The sequence below is a fragment of the Sus scrofa genome, chromosome 1 (assembly GCF_054392235.1).
Source record: "Sus scrofa isolate SSC_HxYL_T2T_F1_AM1 chromosome 1, Sscrofa_HxYL_maternal_Yorkshire_Landrace_v2.0, whole genome shotgun sequence".
Lineage (NCBI taxonomy): Eukaryota > Metazoa > Chordata > Mammalia > Artiodactyla > Suidae > Sus > Sus scrofa.
The window spans coordinates 125513327-125532637 of NC_139383.1; the positions used below are offsets into that span (position 1 = coordinate 125513327).

Here is a 19311-nt window from a genome sequence, read left to right on the forward strand (position 1 = left end):
CATACATTTAATCTTTTTGTTTTCAGGCTTTTGTGACTCCAGAGTTCTAGCCCATTTGAAAAGTGCAAAGCTAGTTTAGTTTATATAGTAAAAAAGCTTAGGGATTTCATAGACATATGGGTCTGGGAAAAAAAGAGGGAACTGCTCAAAGGAGAAAGGTAGTGGGGTCAGAGGCGTCATGTTGTTTGATTGGTTAGATCAGATTCAGAGTTAAAAAAGAACTCTCAAGTGCCTAAATTGTTGGAGGGAAATTACAAAAGGCAACAGAGTGATTATTCTCAATGACCACAACATTAATAAAAAATTGTATAATATGTAAAGAACCCTCACAATATTGGCCTATTTCATCTTTGTAAAAATCCTCTAAGAGAGGAGGGACAGATTTTTGTCTCTAAAAATAATGCCACTGGAGTTCCTGTCAGCGGTAACAAACCCAACTAGTATCCGTGAGGACTCATGTTTGATCTTTGGCCTCACTTAGTGGTTTGAAGATCCAATGTTGCCATGAGCTGTGGTGTAGGTCGCAGATGCAGCTCAAATCCTGCATTGCCGTGGCTGTGGAGTAGGCCAGCAGCTGTAGCTCATATTCAGCCCCTAGCCTGAGAACTTCCATATGCTGTGGGTGTGGCCCTAAAAAGCAAATAATAAGTATCAGAGATTTTTTAGAATTATAGCAAACAAAATAATAAAAAACATTTTCTTACTTCAAGCCTTGGTATTTGTACCTGTGAAACTGTACATTTCTGGTTACTTTGTTTAAAGACCTGATAGAACTGAAGAAAATTTTTAAAATTTCACTTTAATTCAACAAGTATTGTTTTAGTGCTGACTTTGTGCCATTCACTGACTTAAGGGTTTCTACAAAGAATATCACCCACCACTCGCCCTCACTGAGCTTAGAGTGTAGAATGGGGAGAAAGACTTGTGAATAAGTGACTCAAATATTGTGGGATAAAAATAGCAGTAAGGGTCTTTATTGTATAGAAGTTGTAGAGGAAAAGGTCAGGAACAGCTTCCCAAAGGATGAGACCAGCGAATGAGGCTTTAAATGATAGGATTTCATCAGGTGGACCGAGGGACCTAGAGTATTTGAAAGAGGGAATGCTAATATAATACTCAGAGGTATATGAGGTATATTCAGAGAATTATAAGTAGTTTAGTATTCGTGGAGCATAATTTCAAGTGGTTGAATACAAGATGACAGAATTATGCAGGTAGTAAATTCATTAGTAACACAAATCAAATTTGTATCTTAAGACTGTCACTCTGGAAGGTACCTCTGTAGGCAGGACGGATACTGCCTGAGACACTACTACAAGACTTCTAGGCAGTAGAGCATAAAGGCCTGAATCAAAAATATTACTCTACGAGTTTTGACTGTGGCACAGTGGGCTAAAAATCTGACTGCAGTGGTTCAGGTTGCTGCAGAGGCATGGGTTTGATCCCTGGCTTGGCACAGTGGGTTAAAAGGACACGATGTAGATCACAGCTGTGGCTTGGATTTAACCCCTGACCCAGGAACTTCATATCCACAGGTGCAGCCACAGAATAGTAATAAAAACCCTATCAAAAAAAGAGAGTACTATTAGGGATGGAAAGGAGTCAGATATGATACAGATAGATAGATATAGAGATTTAGCTCATATATATGGGTATGAGATAATACATAGTGAATTAGGTACTTGTTTCATTGTGGGTTAATGGAAGAAGAAATTGTTCATATAGGGTTGGAGAAACTACTGCCTTATAAAGAGAAGTTAAACTTTATTAGATATTTTAGTCTGGAGAAGTAAATGCTGGGAAAGAGTAAGACAAAAATTCCCACTTTGAAGTCTGTAAATTGAATATAGACAGGATTATCAATGACAGCTAGAGCTAAAGGTCACCCCCTCACACATGGAAAAGGTAAATATGGAGTCAGTAAGAACGATGAATACTTCATAAAACAGGCATTAAACTTTTAAAAACTTAGGTCTTAATTCCACCCAAATATGAATGTATTTGACAAAAGTTTAGTTAAGTAATGAATGATAAGCTTGTAGTGTTTTTGAGAAATCTGGCTCTTCGGAATCTGAATTTGATATTTAAAAATGAGTATAACCAGCCATTTCCTTATTTTTCAGTAGGTAGGCCTTCAGTTTGATAAAGAATGTGTGCAAATTGATTAACAAAGTGACTACAGAAGCAATTAAAAAGAAAAACTGTATTGATTTTCAGAGTTTGGTGTTGTTGAATAGTGATTCTTAAGCATTTTAGGCTCACTCTTTATGCTCTTAAAACTTGTTGAGGGAGTTCCTCCTATAGTGCAGTGGATTAAGATCCGACTGGTGTGGCTTGGGTTGCTGCGAAGGTGCTGGGTTCGATCCCTGGTCTGGCACAGTGGGTTAAAGGATCTGACATTGCTGCAGCTGCAGCTTGGATTCAGTCCCTAGCCAGGGAATTTCCATATGCTCCAGTTATGGCCATTAAAAAAAAAAAAAAAACACCTTATTGAAGGCCCCAAAGAGCTTTTCTTTATGGAGATTAAATCTGTGGGTATTTATTATAGAAATTAAAACTGAGAAATTTTGAAAATATTCGTTAATTTTAAAACATCAATTACATATCACCACCACACATTTAATGAAAAATAACTCTGTTCCAAAAACTTTAGTGAGATAAATGTACATTTTTCCAAATCTCCTTAATTAGCTTAATAGAAGACAGCTGGATTCACACACGCCTGCTTTTGCATTAGCTCTGTTGCTCTATCACCCTTCATGTAGCTTCTAGAGACACTGTATACTCAAGAGAAATGAAAGTGAAAAAGGCCAAGGCTGGTTGTCACAAAAATCCTTTTGACCTTGTAGACCCACTGATAACAGCAGTTTAAGAAGTGCTGTTCTTGAAGAAGTAGGAATTTTTTGTGTATGTACACAAAGTATTAATTACTCCCCCCTCTTTGGAAGTAGATAATCCTAAGAATATTTTTACTGTTATTCATGATTAGTTCTATACCTGTAAAGATCTCAGTTATAGATTAATGAAGTCAAGTCTAAGGCAGAATTTGTTAAGTCTTCTGTGACATTTTACCCTTCCTAGTCTAATGAGACATAAGTCTTCTAGCCCTTATTTTTCTTTTCTTTTCTTTTTTTTTTTTTTTTTTTTTTTTTGGTCTTTTTAGGGCCACATCCATGGCACATGGAAGTCCTCAGGCTAGGGGTCAAATCGGAACTGCAGCAGCCTGATCTACACCCACAGCCACAGCAACCAGGGATCCAAGCCACGTCTGCAACTTGTATCACAGTTCATGGTAACACTGGAACCTTAACCTACTGAGTGGTGCCAGGGATCAAACCTGCATCTTAATGGTTACTAGTCGGGTTCATTATTGCTGAGCCCACAACAGGAACTCCCATTTTTCTATTTTTTCTTCATAATTTCTCACTTTATTGATGAATCATAAAGGTATGTATGTTTTTGAACTAGAGTTTGAGGATGGAGAGTAAGGCTGTCATTGGCTCCCTTTCTTTATATCTTGGAATTCTTAGTATAGGGAAGGCAAGCCACATTGTCACCTGGAGTCTGGACTCCATCAAAATGTAAAACCATGAACACAGATGACCGGTTGCTGGAGGCTTGCCTAAAAGGGTAAAGAAGAATTATCTCTAGAAAATATCAACACTTCAAGATTTGTCTTTACTTTGGGAATACATAAGTCTAAAAATAGTCTCTTGAGTCTTTTTGTACCTTTTATTTATCAGACACATCATTTTTCTTCCCTCTTTCCTTTCTCATTCTGCTCCATCAGTACCAACTTCACTCGATTCCAAACATGGAATGACAGGTTTCCACTAAGAACAGTCTTCGTTTTCATTAAGATTCCTGGAGAATCTCTCCATTCTCATTGCCACCACCCAGTTCTGTCATTTCTATTTAAACAGCTTGTTGGTCTTTTGACTTGAAGCTCTTCTTTTTTCAATCCATTCTATGTTAACAGTACCTGATTGAATAATTTTTCCCAGACACTATTATTGTCATGACACTCCTTCTCTCGAAACTTTGCAGTGATGCCTTTCACTTTGTACCATGGTACACATGTTTTATCTCTACTCTCCTTCCACTTTTCCGTGAAACCTTAATCTGATTTATTCTACAAGAGTTAGTCCTGGCTATTTCCTCACAGTCCTGTGTGCACACGCATACTGCTCATTTCTTCTGTGTTTGCCTTCATGTGACTCCTTTCACCTGGAATGTCCTGTTTTTCTCCTTCTGTCTAAACCCAATGGTTTCTTCAAAACAATTCAAAAACATTCCCTGTAAAAGGTTTTTACCAGACTAATCTGTCTTTGTTGATTCCCTCTCCTCTGAAATATAGTATATGAGGTTTGTGCCACACAGCTTAGTATATCACTGCATACCATTAGTTATTGTTTATTTTTGTTTCAGTTAATTTTTTGTCTTTTTTAGGTCTGTACCCGCAGCATATGAAGGTTCCCAGGCTAGGGGTCGGATTGGAACTACAGCCACTAGCCTATGCCACAGCCACAGCAACGCCACGTCTGCAATCCACACCACAGCTTGTGGCAACACCACATCCTCAACCCACTGAGAGAAGCCAGGGACCGAACCCACATCCTCGTGGATACTAGTCGGGTTCATTAGCCACTGAGCCATGATGGGAACTCCACAGTTATATGTTATATGTTATTTTTTTCTTGAAACGGATCTAAGTTTCTTGAGAAAATTTTTAGAACTTCATTTTGGGAAAGACCAAATTCCTTTAGGTGGGCAGCTGCCTGGTGGTTTTTCTAAAATTATTCCTTAATTTCTCTTTGTGCTTGTTAAGTTGAGTTGGTCTTATGTCTGGACAGGAGTTCAAGTTTGATAAATAGTATCTAGCATAATGTTATTTCCAAGTGTAGTATATAATAGTGCATACACTTATTCTGAATTTGACAAACTTTACCTTCTAGCTATTTCTGCATTTGAAGTTCAGCCCATTTCTGTCGAGGTCCAGGAAGGTGGAGTTGCTAGATTTGCATGCAAGATTTCATCAAACCCTCCTCCAGTCATAACATGGGAGCTAAATCGGACAGCTCTGCCTATAACCATGGACAGGTAAATTCAGCTTTTGTCTTTGAAGAGGATACAGGAGTAGTAAGAACTGTACCGTAAAACCACATGGGGGAAAATCATTGTGGAGCTCATTTTCATTTGTGGTCGCAATGCTCAATTTCTTAAAGACATTTCAAACTTAGGCAAAGAATTAGAATATCAGTCTATGGCACTTGGGGTATAGTTACTGTGTCTTTTTGGTTTAGATAAGAATTCTGATACTCTGTCTTAGTGCCTAGTTCCTTACCTCAGATGTCTTTTCCAACCACGGGAGCAATTGATTACCTGGACTGCAGCCCAAGGATTTAGGAAACTGAATTAACTCTTTCACTGCTGGGGATAGTAGTGATGGTGTAAGGGTCTCCACTCTTTGCCATGGTGGTTGACTACCTTCTGCTTCCCAACCCCCTCTACACACAAACACATGGACACACACACACACACACTTGTGTGCATGTTTACACTAGTGCCATAAAGATGGTTAGGGATTGGGGATCAAGAACTTGGCAGCAACTTCAGAAGTTTGATTCCTGTCCTGGTGAGTAGCAATATTCCTAACTAGGCAAAAATTATTTGTTGAAATGGTAGAGAGCACTAAGATGGAAAAAAGTTATTCAAGGAAGAGCTTTTTTTTAAAAAAAAAAACTTACATTCCTATATCTTGGAGAATACATAGATATTTATAAACAAAAAAATCAGGAATTTGAAAAAACTGCTAAGTTCAAGACCACTAGTTAGCTACTCAAGTGAGACTCTGTGTGTAAAATTACAGTTTCACAAATCACATACAGCACATTTATGTTTTAGAGAGTTGTAGTAACCCAAATGAAAATAGTTAAACCAAGCTAATATTTAAAAGATCTTTAAAGTATTGCATCTGGCATTTTTAAAAGGTTGAGTATATTAATTCTTATTGTAGAATATATGTTAAGATAAAGTATAAAATCTGCAACGAAGAGTTTATTCATCTTTCTTTTCATAATAGGGTAACTGCCCTACCAACAGGAGTATTGCAGATCTATGATGTTCACCAAAGGGATGTGGGAAATTATCGTTGTGTTGCTGCTACTGTAGCCCACAGACGTAAAAGTATGGAGGCTTCTCTCACAGTGATTCCAGGTACCATACAGAACATTTTAGTTTTTTTACATTTTTTTATAATTTGTAGTTTTTAATTTGCCCCACAGAACATTTTAGTTTTTTTACATTTTTTTATAATTTGTAGTTTTTAATTTGCCCAACAATTAAATTTCCTTCTCTGGCTGTAATAGCATCCAATAAAACAGTACTTTAACCTCATTAAACTTCTTGTAATTCATTAAAGTTATAATCTTCATCTATTTAAGTAGCCTTCTTTTTCAAACTAACTTGCTTTATATGTTAATGTCAAAATTTTTAAGACTGGAATTTTTTGTAAATACTACACTTTTGTTTTTACAATATGAAATACAAAAAGCTCACAAAGGAATAATAATTATCTATTTCCACCAAAGTTGTCCATTGACAATAAAAACTTATTTCTTGCCAGTTTGGATTCTTTTGTTTTTAAGAAAAATTATAATTTGCATTTGTAGAAGTGATGCATGCTTATCATAAAAATATTGCCTATAAAGTAAAACTAAATTTTTTATAGTAAACAGTAAAAAAAGCATAAAGATATGTTTTAAAATGTCCCTGGTTCCGTACCCAGAAATGATCATTGTTAATATTAAGTGAACGTAATTTCATGTATTTTGCCATACATGAGTATAGTTAGAAGGGAAACTAGCTAAAGAAATGAATATGAAGAAATACATGTATTTTATTAAAGTGGAATTATATATGGGTGCTAAGTAGTGTTTATTTTTTTTTTATAATTTTTTTTTTTTTTTTTTTGTCTTTTGTCTTTTTGTCTTTTGTTGTTGTTGTTGTTGTTGTTGTTGCTATTTCTTGGGCCGCTCCCGCGGCATATGGAGGTTCCCAGGCTAGGGGTCCAATCGGAGCTGTAGCCACCAGCCTACGCCAGAGGCACAGCAACGCGGGATCCGAGCCGCGTCTGCAACCCACACCACAGCTCACGGCAACGCCGGATCGTTAACCCACTGAGCAAGGGCAGGGACCGAACCCGCAACCTCATGGTTCTTAGTCGGATTCGTTAACCACTGCGCCACGACGGGAACTCCGTGTTTATTTTTAAATAATTAAATTGACTTGAATGTTGTTAAAGAAAACCTGGCCTAAAGATGTTGAACTTCACATGAATGTTTACTCTTCACAAGATGTATTACCTTCTAAAAGATCCTTAAAGATTAAAAAAAAAATTTTAACATCGAGGTTGAAATTAGGTAGTATCTGCTAGCTTCTTGGTGTAAAGGATAAAGACAAAGGCTCTCTCACACTTGTTCTCTTCTCCCCAGTGTCACATAAATTCTTAGCAAGATTAGCCAGAGCATTAAGACAGCGTTTGAACCTCAATTAAAAGTGGATGATACGGAAACAACCTAAGTGTCCATCAACCGATGAATGGATAAATAAAATGTATCTTATCCATATAATTAAATACTATTCTATTATTATTATTCAGTAAAAAGAAATGAAGTACTAGTACATGCTCCAACTTAGGTGAACCTTAGAAATAGTACACTAAGTGAAAAGCTGGTCACAAAAAGAGCATATAATGTATATTTCCTTTTTTATAAAATGTCTGGAGTAGGCAAATCCAGAAAAAGAAGGGTAGTTTAGTGGTCTCCAGGCTGTGGGAAGAGGAGACTGGGGAGTGACTGCTGATGGGATGGAGTTTCTTTTTGGGGTAATGAAAATATTTTGAAAATTGATTATGGTAATAGTTGTACAACTCTGAAAATACTAAAAACCATTGAATTATACACTTCAGATGGCTGAGTTATAGCTCAATAAAGTTGTTTTAAAAAAAGAAAAAAATGGAGTTCCCTTTGTAGCTCAGTGGGTTAGGAATCCAACATAGTGTCCATGAGGATACGGGTTCGATCTGGATTTAATCCTTGGTCTGCTCAGTGCAAGCTTCTGTGTAGGTAGCAGATGTGGCTCGGATCAATCCTGTATTTCTGTGACTGATGTAAGCCTGCAGCTGCAGCTCCACTTCAACCCCTTAAAAGGAGTGAATAACTTCAGAATAGATGTTTTAACTCATTTAACTTATTATGTCTTATTTATAATTCATTTTTATATCCTGCCTTTTCCCTTGCAAAGGTAAGGAGTCTAAATCCTTCCACATACCAACCATTATAGCAGGTCCACAGAACATAACTACGTCCCTTCATCAGACTGTTGTTTTAGAATGCGTGGCCACTGGAAATCCCAAACCAATCATTTCTTGGAGCCGTCTTGGTAAGTCTCCTTAAGAAAAACAAGTCTTTTCCTTCAACTTTGTTCATACTAGTGAAACTGGTATCATGTTTATTTTATATACAAAACAAATGTTTCGCAATTATGTGGCTTTTAACTTTTTGGCATTTCAGTGTGTAGAGGAAGGGTTTTAGTATAGAGAATTTTAAACTCTTTATGATAATGATTGTTTGGACAGTGATCTTTTGACATAATTTAAGTCATGTGTTACATTGTTTTAACTGAAGTATTCTCTGAAATAGATCACAAGTCCATTGATGTCTTTAATACCCGGGTACTTGGAAATGGTAATCTCATGATATCTGACATCAGGCTACAGCATGCTGGAGTATATGTTTGTCGGGCCACGACCCCCGGGACACGCAACTTTACAGTTGCCATGGCAACTTTAACTGTCTTAGGTATGTTTTTTTTCCTTCTGCAATCAGAAGAATCTTAATTTTAGCATTTGCTGTTCTGTCTCATGGCTTATTTATACTTTTTTTTGAATGTTGTATCATTGATATGAAAGTCGATGTGAAATATTATAATCCACTGATGAATTTTAGGAGGAAAATAAAGCTGTGTGTTAAAATATAACTAGAATCACTCTGAAGTTACCATCCTGTTTGCTTTTCTAACATTATGGTCCTTCTTATTTAAGCCTTCCTTTTATCTCTTCACCCACCCACAAATTCATATACCTGTTGACCAATCTAAAATTTTAATCTACCCATTTGTCTGTATGCATTCACAAGTAGCTGTGTATTGGGCTTAGTTAAGTTAGGATTATGGCATGTATTTTTAGTGTGTGTGTATAGATGGTCACAGTGGGGAAGGTCTGGGGTAAATGAATGTCTAACTGAGAACGCAGAGAAAAGACACCTGGAGTATATGGCCTGTGTAGAGTGGAGGCAGTAGGCTCAGAAGGTCAGATAAATTCAGGGATGGGACTTAGGTCACTTGCTGTACTCTTCTTGACTCTATATCATTCCTGTTTGGGCCACGGAAATACTTCCCTTTTTTTCTTTCTTTAAAAATAGCTCCTCCTTCATTTGTCGAATGGCCGGAAAGTTTGACGCGGCCTCGAGCTGGCACTGCTCGATTTGTATGTCAGGCAGAAGGAATCCCCTCACCGAAAATGTCGTGGTTGAAAAACGGAAGGAAGATACATTCAAACGGGAGAATTAAAATGTACAACAGGTGGGCTACTGACTTTGCTACTACTTTAGATAAGATAAAATGGCTTTAGTAATTTTTATGTGAAATGGTTATAATTATAACATTAAATACCTAAATTATCTTGGTATTTTAAACTAAAGCAAAATAAATAAGAAATTTACTTAAGACTATAACATTAGTATTCCAAAAATCCTTTTTTTTTTTTATATGTGGATCATGAAGGCGGTAGATTATAATGAAATGAATTTTGGAACCATTCCCCAGACCTGGGTTCCAGTCCTGATAAGCTGCTAGCTAGGTTGTTAACAAGCATGTTAACCCTTGAAATCTCAGTTTCTTATTTCATAAAGTGAGGAATTTAGAAGGAAATAATTAAGTCTCTAAGAGTTTGTCCACAATTCAAACTTAATGATTTTAAGAATTCATTTTTATTTGTATAAATATGAGTCTTATTGTACCATTCTCATATGTTAAACAAAACTTTGAACAGTCTTAGTCTTGTTGACCTGAATTTTATGTAGTACAATGTGATAGAAATTAAGTGCTACTATAATTAATATATTTATTAATAAAAGCAAAATTTTAAACAGATTAAGCTGTCACCTAAAGTAAACAAGATTTGAATATAACAGTACTTAACTTATATAGACTCAGATTAAGCTGTCGCCTAAAGCAAACAAGATTTGGATATAACAATCCTTAACTTATATAGACTCAGAAAATAAGAGTAATTGTCAGCAATTCACACAGATTTTTTAGTAAGGTTGTTGACACAGTTTTTTGTTCATAGTAACTTTTGTCACTTATAATTAAGAGTGCATTTAGTAATGGTTTAACTTTATTTTTTGTCATTCTTAGAATTTTCATTGAAATAATTTTTTTCTTTCCTCAGTAAATTGGTAATTAATCAGATCATCCCTGAAGATGATGCTATTTATCAGTGCATGGCTGAGAACAGCCAAGGTTCTGTTTTATCTAGAGCCAGACTGACTGTAGTAATGTCAGAAGACAGGCCCAGTGCTCCCTATAATGTGCATGCTGAAACCATGTCAAGTTCAGCCATCCTTTTAGCTTGGGACAGGCCACTTTATAATTCAGACAAAGTCATCGCTTATTCTGTGCACTACATGAAAGCAGAAGGTAAGCAGTTTGAGGGAGTATTTAATTTTAAGTGCTACTTATTGTCAAGGATTTGTTTTCAATATAAATGATGTCTTCACATGTTTTCTGAAGTTCTATAGCATTCATCTCTTTTAGTAAAGTAATTAATATGTTATCGATATATTAGTTTTTTGCTAAATGTTGTATTATTATCTACTTTGTGTATATAAGCATGGTTTAAGCTTTTCTTGTTTAGAAGTAAGTGCTCTCTCTGCCTGCCAGAAGTTAGACTGGTGTACTTATGAATTTCATTTCAGCCAAGATATAACTTACCTAAGACTTACACCAGTTTAAGGATGCAGTTGCTTAGGATCCGTGGTGTAACTGCTTAATAAAATAATAAAGTGAACTGTGGTCACTATAGCATGTTATTTTTAAGGGGGAAAGTAAGCGTTGTCAAATTCCCTGTAATATGATTTTATATATTTTGAATATTTTCTGAAGTTTCATAGAACTCTCTAAAAATTGAGCAGGACACTCTGTATGTGTTATCTCATTTAATTTAAGGTAAAAGTCAAATCTGTCTTAAAATTTTTATTCAGTCCCATTTTTAGAATCTTTTTATCTTCACCACTTTCTTTTGGCAAAAAAAACTAGAGGAAAAGGAAGAAGTAGTTATAAACCATAGAGATTTCACTATTGATTTCTCATAGCAACCATAGCAGAGGTTTACATATTTTAGTTGTATATGCAAACAGCCTAGTTTTTAATGCAGTGGACATTAAAAACAAATTCAGACACCCAAAGAATGGTCATATAATAAAATTGTAGAAACAGGTGATTTGTTGTTGTTTGTTTTTTGTACTTTGAAGGAGTATTTTGAAAAATATTTTGAATTTAAATCGGGTCATGGTAGTAAGAAGAATGAAAGTCTGATAACTGAGCATGTTGGAGTATGTTAATTCCCTTTTTAGTGATTTAAGAAGGTAAAAGGAATGCTGGTTTGGGTGGAGACCGCTCTTGTTCGCTATTATGGTTGTTTCATTAGAGCCTCCACATGCAGCCCAGTAGTCTATTCAAAGACCGAACAAGGCTTTTTAATTCGAACTCAAGGACCTTGTTTGGTAGGTCAGAAATCGTACTATGCAGTTCCTAATTAACGAGCCATTAGCCAGTCTGTTGTGAAATGCCTGTAATCTTGTCTAATTAAAATGCTATCAAGTTAATTCAGAAATGTGGGAAAACTTAATAGCGGAATTTGCCTTCTGTTTTGTTTATAAATCCAGTGTGGAGAGAAGGGGCTCTGTCCTTAGAGAGTTTTGATTAAGTTGACGTGCATTTACCGTGAATTATTCACAAAGCACAGTAGCTGCCAGTGCTCTTGTTCCACTTTACAGGTTTGCTCTGTAGGAATTAAACCCCATAAAGACAAATCCTCTTTTTCTATACCTTGCCATGCATATTTTATTAAGAATTGCTGAGAATGTTTTTCCTCTTTGGGGGAAAAAACCCCTCATTGTGGAACAAAACGTTTTGAAGCACATTCTGTGCCTCCCCATTCTTTTCTTTCAATATAAATAAAAGAACAACTTGTGTCAGTCAAATTTAATAGAATCTCTAGGGGCAAAATGAGATCCTTTGCAGGACAACTTTTGGTTTGGTTTGTTTTTATAAAGAGTAGAGCCATTACATTCCCTACTGTCTCTCCATTTATGCTTAAAAGAAAAAAGAAACCATGAGTTTAAGTAAAATTTACACTGTTCTGATCTCCAGTATTTGGTAGTGTTAAATAAGCTCTTTTGTGTTACTGCTGTACATTGTCTTTACTCTGGGTTTTGACTAGATGCTAAATTAAATTTAGAGAAAAATAATTGTTTCCATTTGTTTATTCAGGAAAAATTCAGACTAGCAATTTGTTTTTGTTTTGCTTTCTAGGGCCAGACCTGCAGCATATAGAGATTCCCAGGTTAGGGGTCCAGTCAGAGCTGGAACTGCTGGCCTACCGCCACAGCTACAGCCATACAGGATCCGGGCTGAGGCTGCGATATACACCATAGCTCACGGCAATGCCAGATCCTTAACCTACTGAGTGAGGCCAGGGATCAAACCTGCAATCTCATGGTTCCTAATCAGATTCATTTCTGCCACGCCACAGCAGGAACTCCCAGACTAGCAATTTGTAACAAGACATGCTTGCTTACTTTTAGAAAATAAAGAACTCCTTATTCACATTTTTCAAAGAGTTGCAAAAGGTAACAGAGATCCAAGGACCAGTGTTTCCTAGTGAGAGAAAATGGTAATGGTCTTGTTAATTTTATTTTGAATATACATAACTTTTAAACATTGTTTAATCTAGGTTTAAATAATGAAGAGTATCAAGTAGTCATTGGAAATGACACAACTCATTATATTATTGATGATTTAGAACCTGCCAGCAATTATACTTTCTACATTGTGGCATATATGCCAATGGGAGCCAGCCAGATGTCTGACCATGTGACACAGAACACTTTAGAGGATGGTAAGAAAATGTGCTTCTTGATCATTTAAGTATGAACATTAATATGTTTTATCATTTTCATTGAATAATTGGTTTTTAAATTAGGGAAAATATCCTGGTTTTGGTTAAAAAAAAAAAACAGATGTGACTGATAATCAGCAGGCTAATTTCCCTTTTCAAGTCTTACTCTCAATTTTTGGTAATAATATGCTAAGATAAAGAGCCCTTTCATTTATAATTCATAACACCAATTTTAATAAGAAAATCCTTGTATTGTCATTGTGTTTCTCGTTTAAATTGTAAATACATTGCAGGGCTTTCTTTTGTTTTTTGTTTTTTTTTTTAACTGAGTAGAACAAAATGTAAGATGCCTTAGGCATGAATAAATACAATGACATTTGCAATTGAGTGTATGTAATGACTGGAGGTCAAAGGCACTGGATTTCTGAAACTGGGAGTTTATGAAATTTAGTACCTATCAGTTAAAAAAAATTCTTATACAATCAAATAACTGTTAGTTTATTTTTAGATACATTGTGCTTATTCAGCTTAAGGAGGAAAGTATTGTTCTGTGTGTTACCTGACCATGGGCCGGAAACTGAGTTGCAGTCCTTTTGAGGGCTGGCCTCCATTGGCTCTTGTAAAGGTGGGAAGTTCTGTTCATTCAAAGAGTCCTAGAGAACCGATTCTCCTCCTCTGATTCTTCATCTCTCTCTTCAAGAGCTCTCCATGGCCCCCCTTTTTTTTGTTACTCTGCAGTGTGAAAAGGGGAATTATTTTAACATATACTGAACTACACCACTGTCCTTTTACAGATGTTTTCTCATCCTCAAGAAATGGTCTACCTTTACTTTTCCAAACATTTTATATAGAAGATTCCCGAATCTGGAGTTCCCGTTGTGGCTCAGTGGTTAACGAATCCAACTAGGAACCATGAGGTTGCGGGTTCGATCCCTGGCCTCGCTTAGTGGGTTAAGGATCTGGCATTGCCATGAGCTGTGGTGTAGGTCGAAGACTCGGCTCGGATCCCATGTTGCTGTGGCTGTGGCTGTGGCTGGCGCCTGCAGCTCCAATTAGACCGCTAGCCTGGGAACCTCCGTATGCCACAAGGTGTGGCCCTAGAAAAGACAAAAAGACAAAAAAAAAAAAAAAAAAAAAAAGATTCCCAAATCTTTTTCTTTGTTTATTTGGTCCCAGATCTCTTATGTCTGGATAATGCCAGTTATGTGCATGTTTATCCATCAGTTTTACTGAATGAAAGAATTACCACTGATTTGGATGCTGAATTTCATATTTCAATTTTTGTTTGAGTCTGCTCCATTTTAGAGTGAATCATAACCTCTCTAGTTATCTCATTACATTATATCACTTAGATATAAATGACATGCACATCTAAGGTGAAACATGGGCTGGTATATGTTGTTGTTGTTTTGGGGGCTTATTTGGTGTATGAGGTGTACTCCCCCCTCTAACCTTGAAGAAAATATATCTAAGCATAGCAAGCTCCTTGTTAAAGCTTGCCCGTTCCACTTAAGTTCTGATTTCAAGGTTTTTCTTCTTTCAACCTTTCTTTATTCTGTTTTTTGTTTGTTTGTTTGTTTAAAAAAGTTTCACTTTGTTTTCTGAAGAGCGTACAGACTTCTGACACTGCTTTTAATTTTCTACATCAGTATTGCCCCATCTCCTCAACCTTTGCTTCTCAGACTGAGATGCGTGGGTCTGCTAGAGTGCACAGCAGATATAACACTTGTAGAGTGTTTACCACTGCCCATTTTAAAAACCTTCCCTTGGAGTTCCTGCTGTGGCAGAGTGAGTTAAGAATCCGACTGCAGTGGCTTGAGTGACTGTGGAAGCTCGGGTTCAATCCCTGGCTCAGCACAGTGGGTAAAGGATCTGGTGTTGCCACAGCTGCGGCATAGATCGCAGCAGCTCGAATTCAATCTCTGGCCTGCAGATGTGCTTATTATATAAGAGGTAGTAGAGTGTAGGGGTTAAAAATGCAGGCTCTAGGTGTATTTCTTCATTTAAAGCTGTGCGACCTTGAGCAAGTGATTTGACTTTTTTGTTTCTATTTCCTCAGCTATAAAGTAGACATGATAATGGTGCTTTCTTCATTGGATTTTTGTGAGAATTCATGAGTTCATACATAGGAAGATCTCAGAAATGATTTTCCCTTTTCTACCTATGATTCATTCAACAAATAATTATGAGTTCCTATTAGGTGTTACTCAATATTTAGTAGTGAATGAAAGAGATGAAAAATTATCCCTGACCTTGGGGTGCTTACTTTCTATAGAGGGAAAGGGGGTAGAGGAAGAGTAAATAAGATAAGTAGTCAGTTAGATGTTGAGAAAAGGAAAAAGCAGGGAAAGGGAATAGAATTTTAGCCTGAGATACCTCACGTAGTAAGTAGCATTTGAAGACCTGGAGGACATGGAAAAGAGGGAGCTGGTAGGCAGGTGACTGGGGGACATGCATTCCAGCCAGAGGAGATGGAAATTGCTGAGGACCAGAAGCACAAGCATGGCTGGAGTGGAGGGGACAAGCAGAAAATAGGAGATGGGGCGAAGAATGAATGAGGAACCAACTGTATAAGGAGACAGTGCATTGTAGGGAGCCACAGTGATGACTCTGGCTTTGACTTTGAGTGAAATGAGAGCTCTTTTGAGTAGAGGAGAAACAAGATCTGACTTGCAATTTAACAGTGAGTGCATTGAGACTAGATGGTGGAGATGAGGGCAGAGGCAGGGAAATCTCTTAGGAGGCTATTGCAGTAATGCAGGCTGAGGGTGATGGTGGCAGGGACCACAGGGGTGGCAGTGCAAGTCATAGAGCCCCAGGAGAGAATGTGGAGAGTGAATGGAGGATCAAGGAAGACACCAACGTTTTGTCTTGGACAGATAAATACCATTACTTGAGATAGGATAGACTGTAGAAGAGGCTATTATTTTCATTGCTGTTTTGTACATGATGAACCTAGACATGGAGAAATTATTTTGACAAAGACCACACAGAGTAGTAATTGATATAACAAGGATTCAGACACACAGAAGCAACTCCAGAGCCCATCTTAACTCTTAATATTAGACTGCCTCCCAGTTTGCTTGCCTCATTTTCCTGGAGTGCCAATTGTATTCATATTTTTAACAGGAAAAAAATTGTTTTTGTATTAAGCACCACATATTATAATTGGGAATACACAATTCACACTAATTTTTAGGACACAACTTATACACTTCAAATTATTATTTTTTTCTTTGTAGGGCCACACCTGCCACATATGGAAATTCCCAGACTAGGGGTTGAATTGGAGCTGCAGCTGCAGGCCTATGCCACAACCACAGTAACACCACATCTGAGTTGCATCTGTGACCTACACTGCAGCTTCCAGCAGCACCCAGTCTTTAACCCAATGAGTAAGGGCAGGTATTGAACCCACATCCTCACAGAGAGTTGATCGGGTCCTTAACTTACTGAGCCACAATGGGAACTCCCATTTCAAATTATTTGTCACGTGATAAATCTGGTGCCCTAAATAAGCTCCATTTTGTATAATTCTCTCTTCCTCATTTTAAGGCATTTTGGTAGGATAATTTGAGAAGTATTCTCATACTTCTCATATTTTGTATGAATGTCCAGTAAGCTCATATTCATCCAAGACAACAATGAAACAGTCAGAGCAGCAGTGATGAAAACCTTGCTTTCTTTGGTTCTCTGTGTCAGATCCTCCCTCATTATTTTCCATTCTTGTCTCTGGTTTGTCCTCTGGGTAATTGAAAGCCCCAACTAGGGCCGAAAGTATCTCTCTCTTATCATGTGATGTGTTGCTGTTAAGATCATTCAGTTAAGATGGGTGGGCCAATTGATAATTTTGATTCTCAGTATTTGTAAGCAACCTGTTTTTCTTGTATGACTAGTTCCCCTGAGACCTCCTGAAATTAGTTTGACCAGTCGAAGCCCCACCGACATTCTCATCTCCTGGCTGCCCATCCCAGCCAGGTACCGGCGGGGCCAGGTGGTACTCTACCGTCTGTCCTTCCGCCTGAGTACCGAGAATTCCATCCAAGTCCTGGAGCTCCCGGGGACCACACATGAGCACCTCTTGGAGGGCCTGAAACCGGATAGTGTTTACCTGGTGCGGATTACAGCTGCCACCAGAGTGGGGCTGGGAGAGGCTTCAGTATGGACCTCCCACAGGACACCCAAAGCTACAAGCCTAAGAGGTAAAGTTGGCTACTGAGGAAGAATCACACAATATTCTTCCTTTTTTTCTTACTTATGTTATTTTAATATTTAAAAATTTTATCTTAGGAATTAAAATATTTCATAGCTCATGGGCTTTATTGAAAGAAATTTTAAACTTCTTGAGTAGTTGCTCATTTTTCTTGAGTATAGCTCATTAGCGTGTGAAACTTTGGGTTTCTGTGTATTTGCTTAGCAGATCCTTCATAGATAGTTCCAAATTGAATTAAATTACCCAAAGTTATGTACTAATAGATACCTAATTTATATCATTGCTATATTTTTCCTTTTCTTTCTTTCTTTCTTTCTTTCTTTCTTCCTTCCTTCCTTCCTTCCTTCCTTCCTTCCTTTCTTTCTTTCTTTCTTTCTTTCTTTCTTTCTTTCTTTCTTTCTTTTTTTTTTTTTGTCTTTTTAGGGCCAAACCTGCAGCATATGGAGGGTCCTAGGCTAGGGGTTGAATTGGAGCTGTAGCTGCCAGCCTATGCCAGAGCCACAGCAAGGCCAGATCTGAGCTTCGACCTACACCACAGCTCATGGCAACACCAGCTCCTTAACCCACTGAGCAAGGCCAGGGATCAAACTCAAATCTTCATGGATGCTAATCGGGTTTGTTAACCCCTGAGCCATGATGGGAACTCCGTGTTGTTTCATTTTTTAAAGTTTTATTGAAGTATAGTTGATTTACAATGTTGTGATAATTTCTACTGTACAACAAAGTGATTCAGTTATATATACACACACATAACCATTCTCTTTCAGACTCTTTTCCCATATAGATTATCACAGAATATTGGGTAGAGTTCCCTGTGCTAGACGGCAGATGTCAGTTGGCCAATCATTCCATATACCATAGTGTGCATATGCCAGTCCCAAACCCACACATATATGTTTTTTAATCATCAATTTAATAGAAAGCCCATAGTACTAGAAAGTGCTAGACCTTCCTCTTTTACTGATTTGGAATGTAACATGACTAGGCTTTTTGTTGTTCATTGATTAGTAATAATGCCCGTTCTATCACACAGGTATATTGGATGGTCAAAATTGGGAAACACATACTGCTTCTTTGAGAGAACTTAAAATCTACAATACAATTTTGTTCTTATTTATAGACCTTAGTTTTTAGGTAGTATTTTATGTTTTTAATTCTGTCTGAAAGTTTAATACCATTGTGGAATTTTGAAAATCAAGGTAAAGTATAATTTTTGCAATTGAACTTTTTTACAGCTGTCAGTTTAGAACTGAGAGATCTACACCACCCTTTGTTTTCATGTGAATTACAGGTTTCTTATACATACTTTTCTGGTGAATTTTTCTAGCCCCTAGGTCTCCAGAGTTACATTTGGAGCCTCTGAACTGTACCACCATTTCTGTGAAGTGGCAGCAAGATGCTGAGGACACAGCAACCATTCAGGGCTATAAGCTGTACTATAAAGAAGAAGGGCAGCAGGAGAACGGACCCATTTTCTTAGATACCACTGACCTTCTCTACACTCTCAGTGGCTTAGGTGAGTGAATCTGTGCTATGCTCTTCATTTTTTTCCTTACTCTCTGACCAATTGGGAAAAGAGTTTTTGGAGATAAGGCAGAAGAATTGACTTAATGAGAAAAAAAAAAAAAAAAAAGAATTGACTTTACTATATCATTGTGTCTATTCCACTACTGACCTCAGTGAATGGTCTTTGACTCACCATTGTGACTGCATCAGCACAATGTCAAATACTTGTATCTTTCTATCTTCTCCCCACCTTTGGGCATCTGCTTTTCTTTCTTTTTTCTTTTTTTTTTTTTGTCTTTTTGTTTTTTGCTATTTCTTGGGCCGCTCCCACGGCATATGGAGGTTCCCA

At 37.2% G+C, this 19311-nt stretch overlaps 1 protein-coding gene across 4 annotated transcripts in view; it reads left to right on the forward strand.

Moving 5' to 3' along the window:
• PRTG (protogenin) overlaps window positions 1-19311 on the forward strand; it is a 145193-nt gene that overhangs the window by 56030 nt on the left and 69852 nt on the right. For 3 of the 4 annotated variants that reach the window (XM_001928492.7, XM_084969586.1, XM_084969579.1), the window contains exons 3-11: window positions 4956-5100; window positions 6083-6216; window positions 8305-8442; window positions 8703-8861; window positions 9483-9642; window positions 10514-10761; window positions 13079-13243; window positions 17140-17445; window positions 18784-18972. In XM_001928492.7, the coding sequence (XP_001928527.2) occupies window positions 4956-5100; window positions 6083-6216; window positions 8305-8442; window positions 8703-8861; window positions 9483-9642; window positions 10514-10761; window positions 13079-13243; window positions 17140-17445; window positions 18784-18972 (1644 nt within the window). The remainder of the gene's footprint in view (window positions 1-4955; window positions 5101-6082; window positions 6217-8304; window positions 8443-8702; window positions 8862-9482; window positions 9643-10513; window positions 10762-13078; window positions 13244-17139; window positions 17446-18783; window positions 18973-19311) is intronic. The other variant, XM_021094927.2, reaches the window with a different exon arrangement.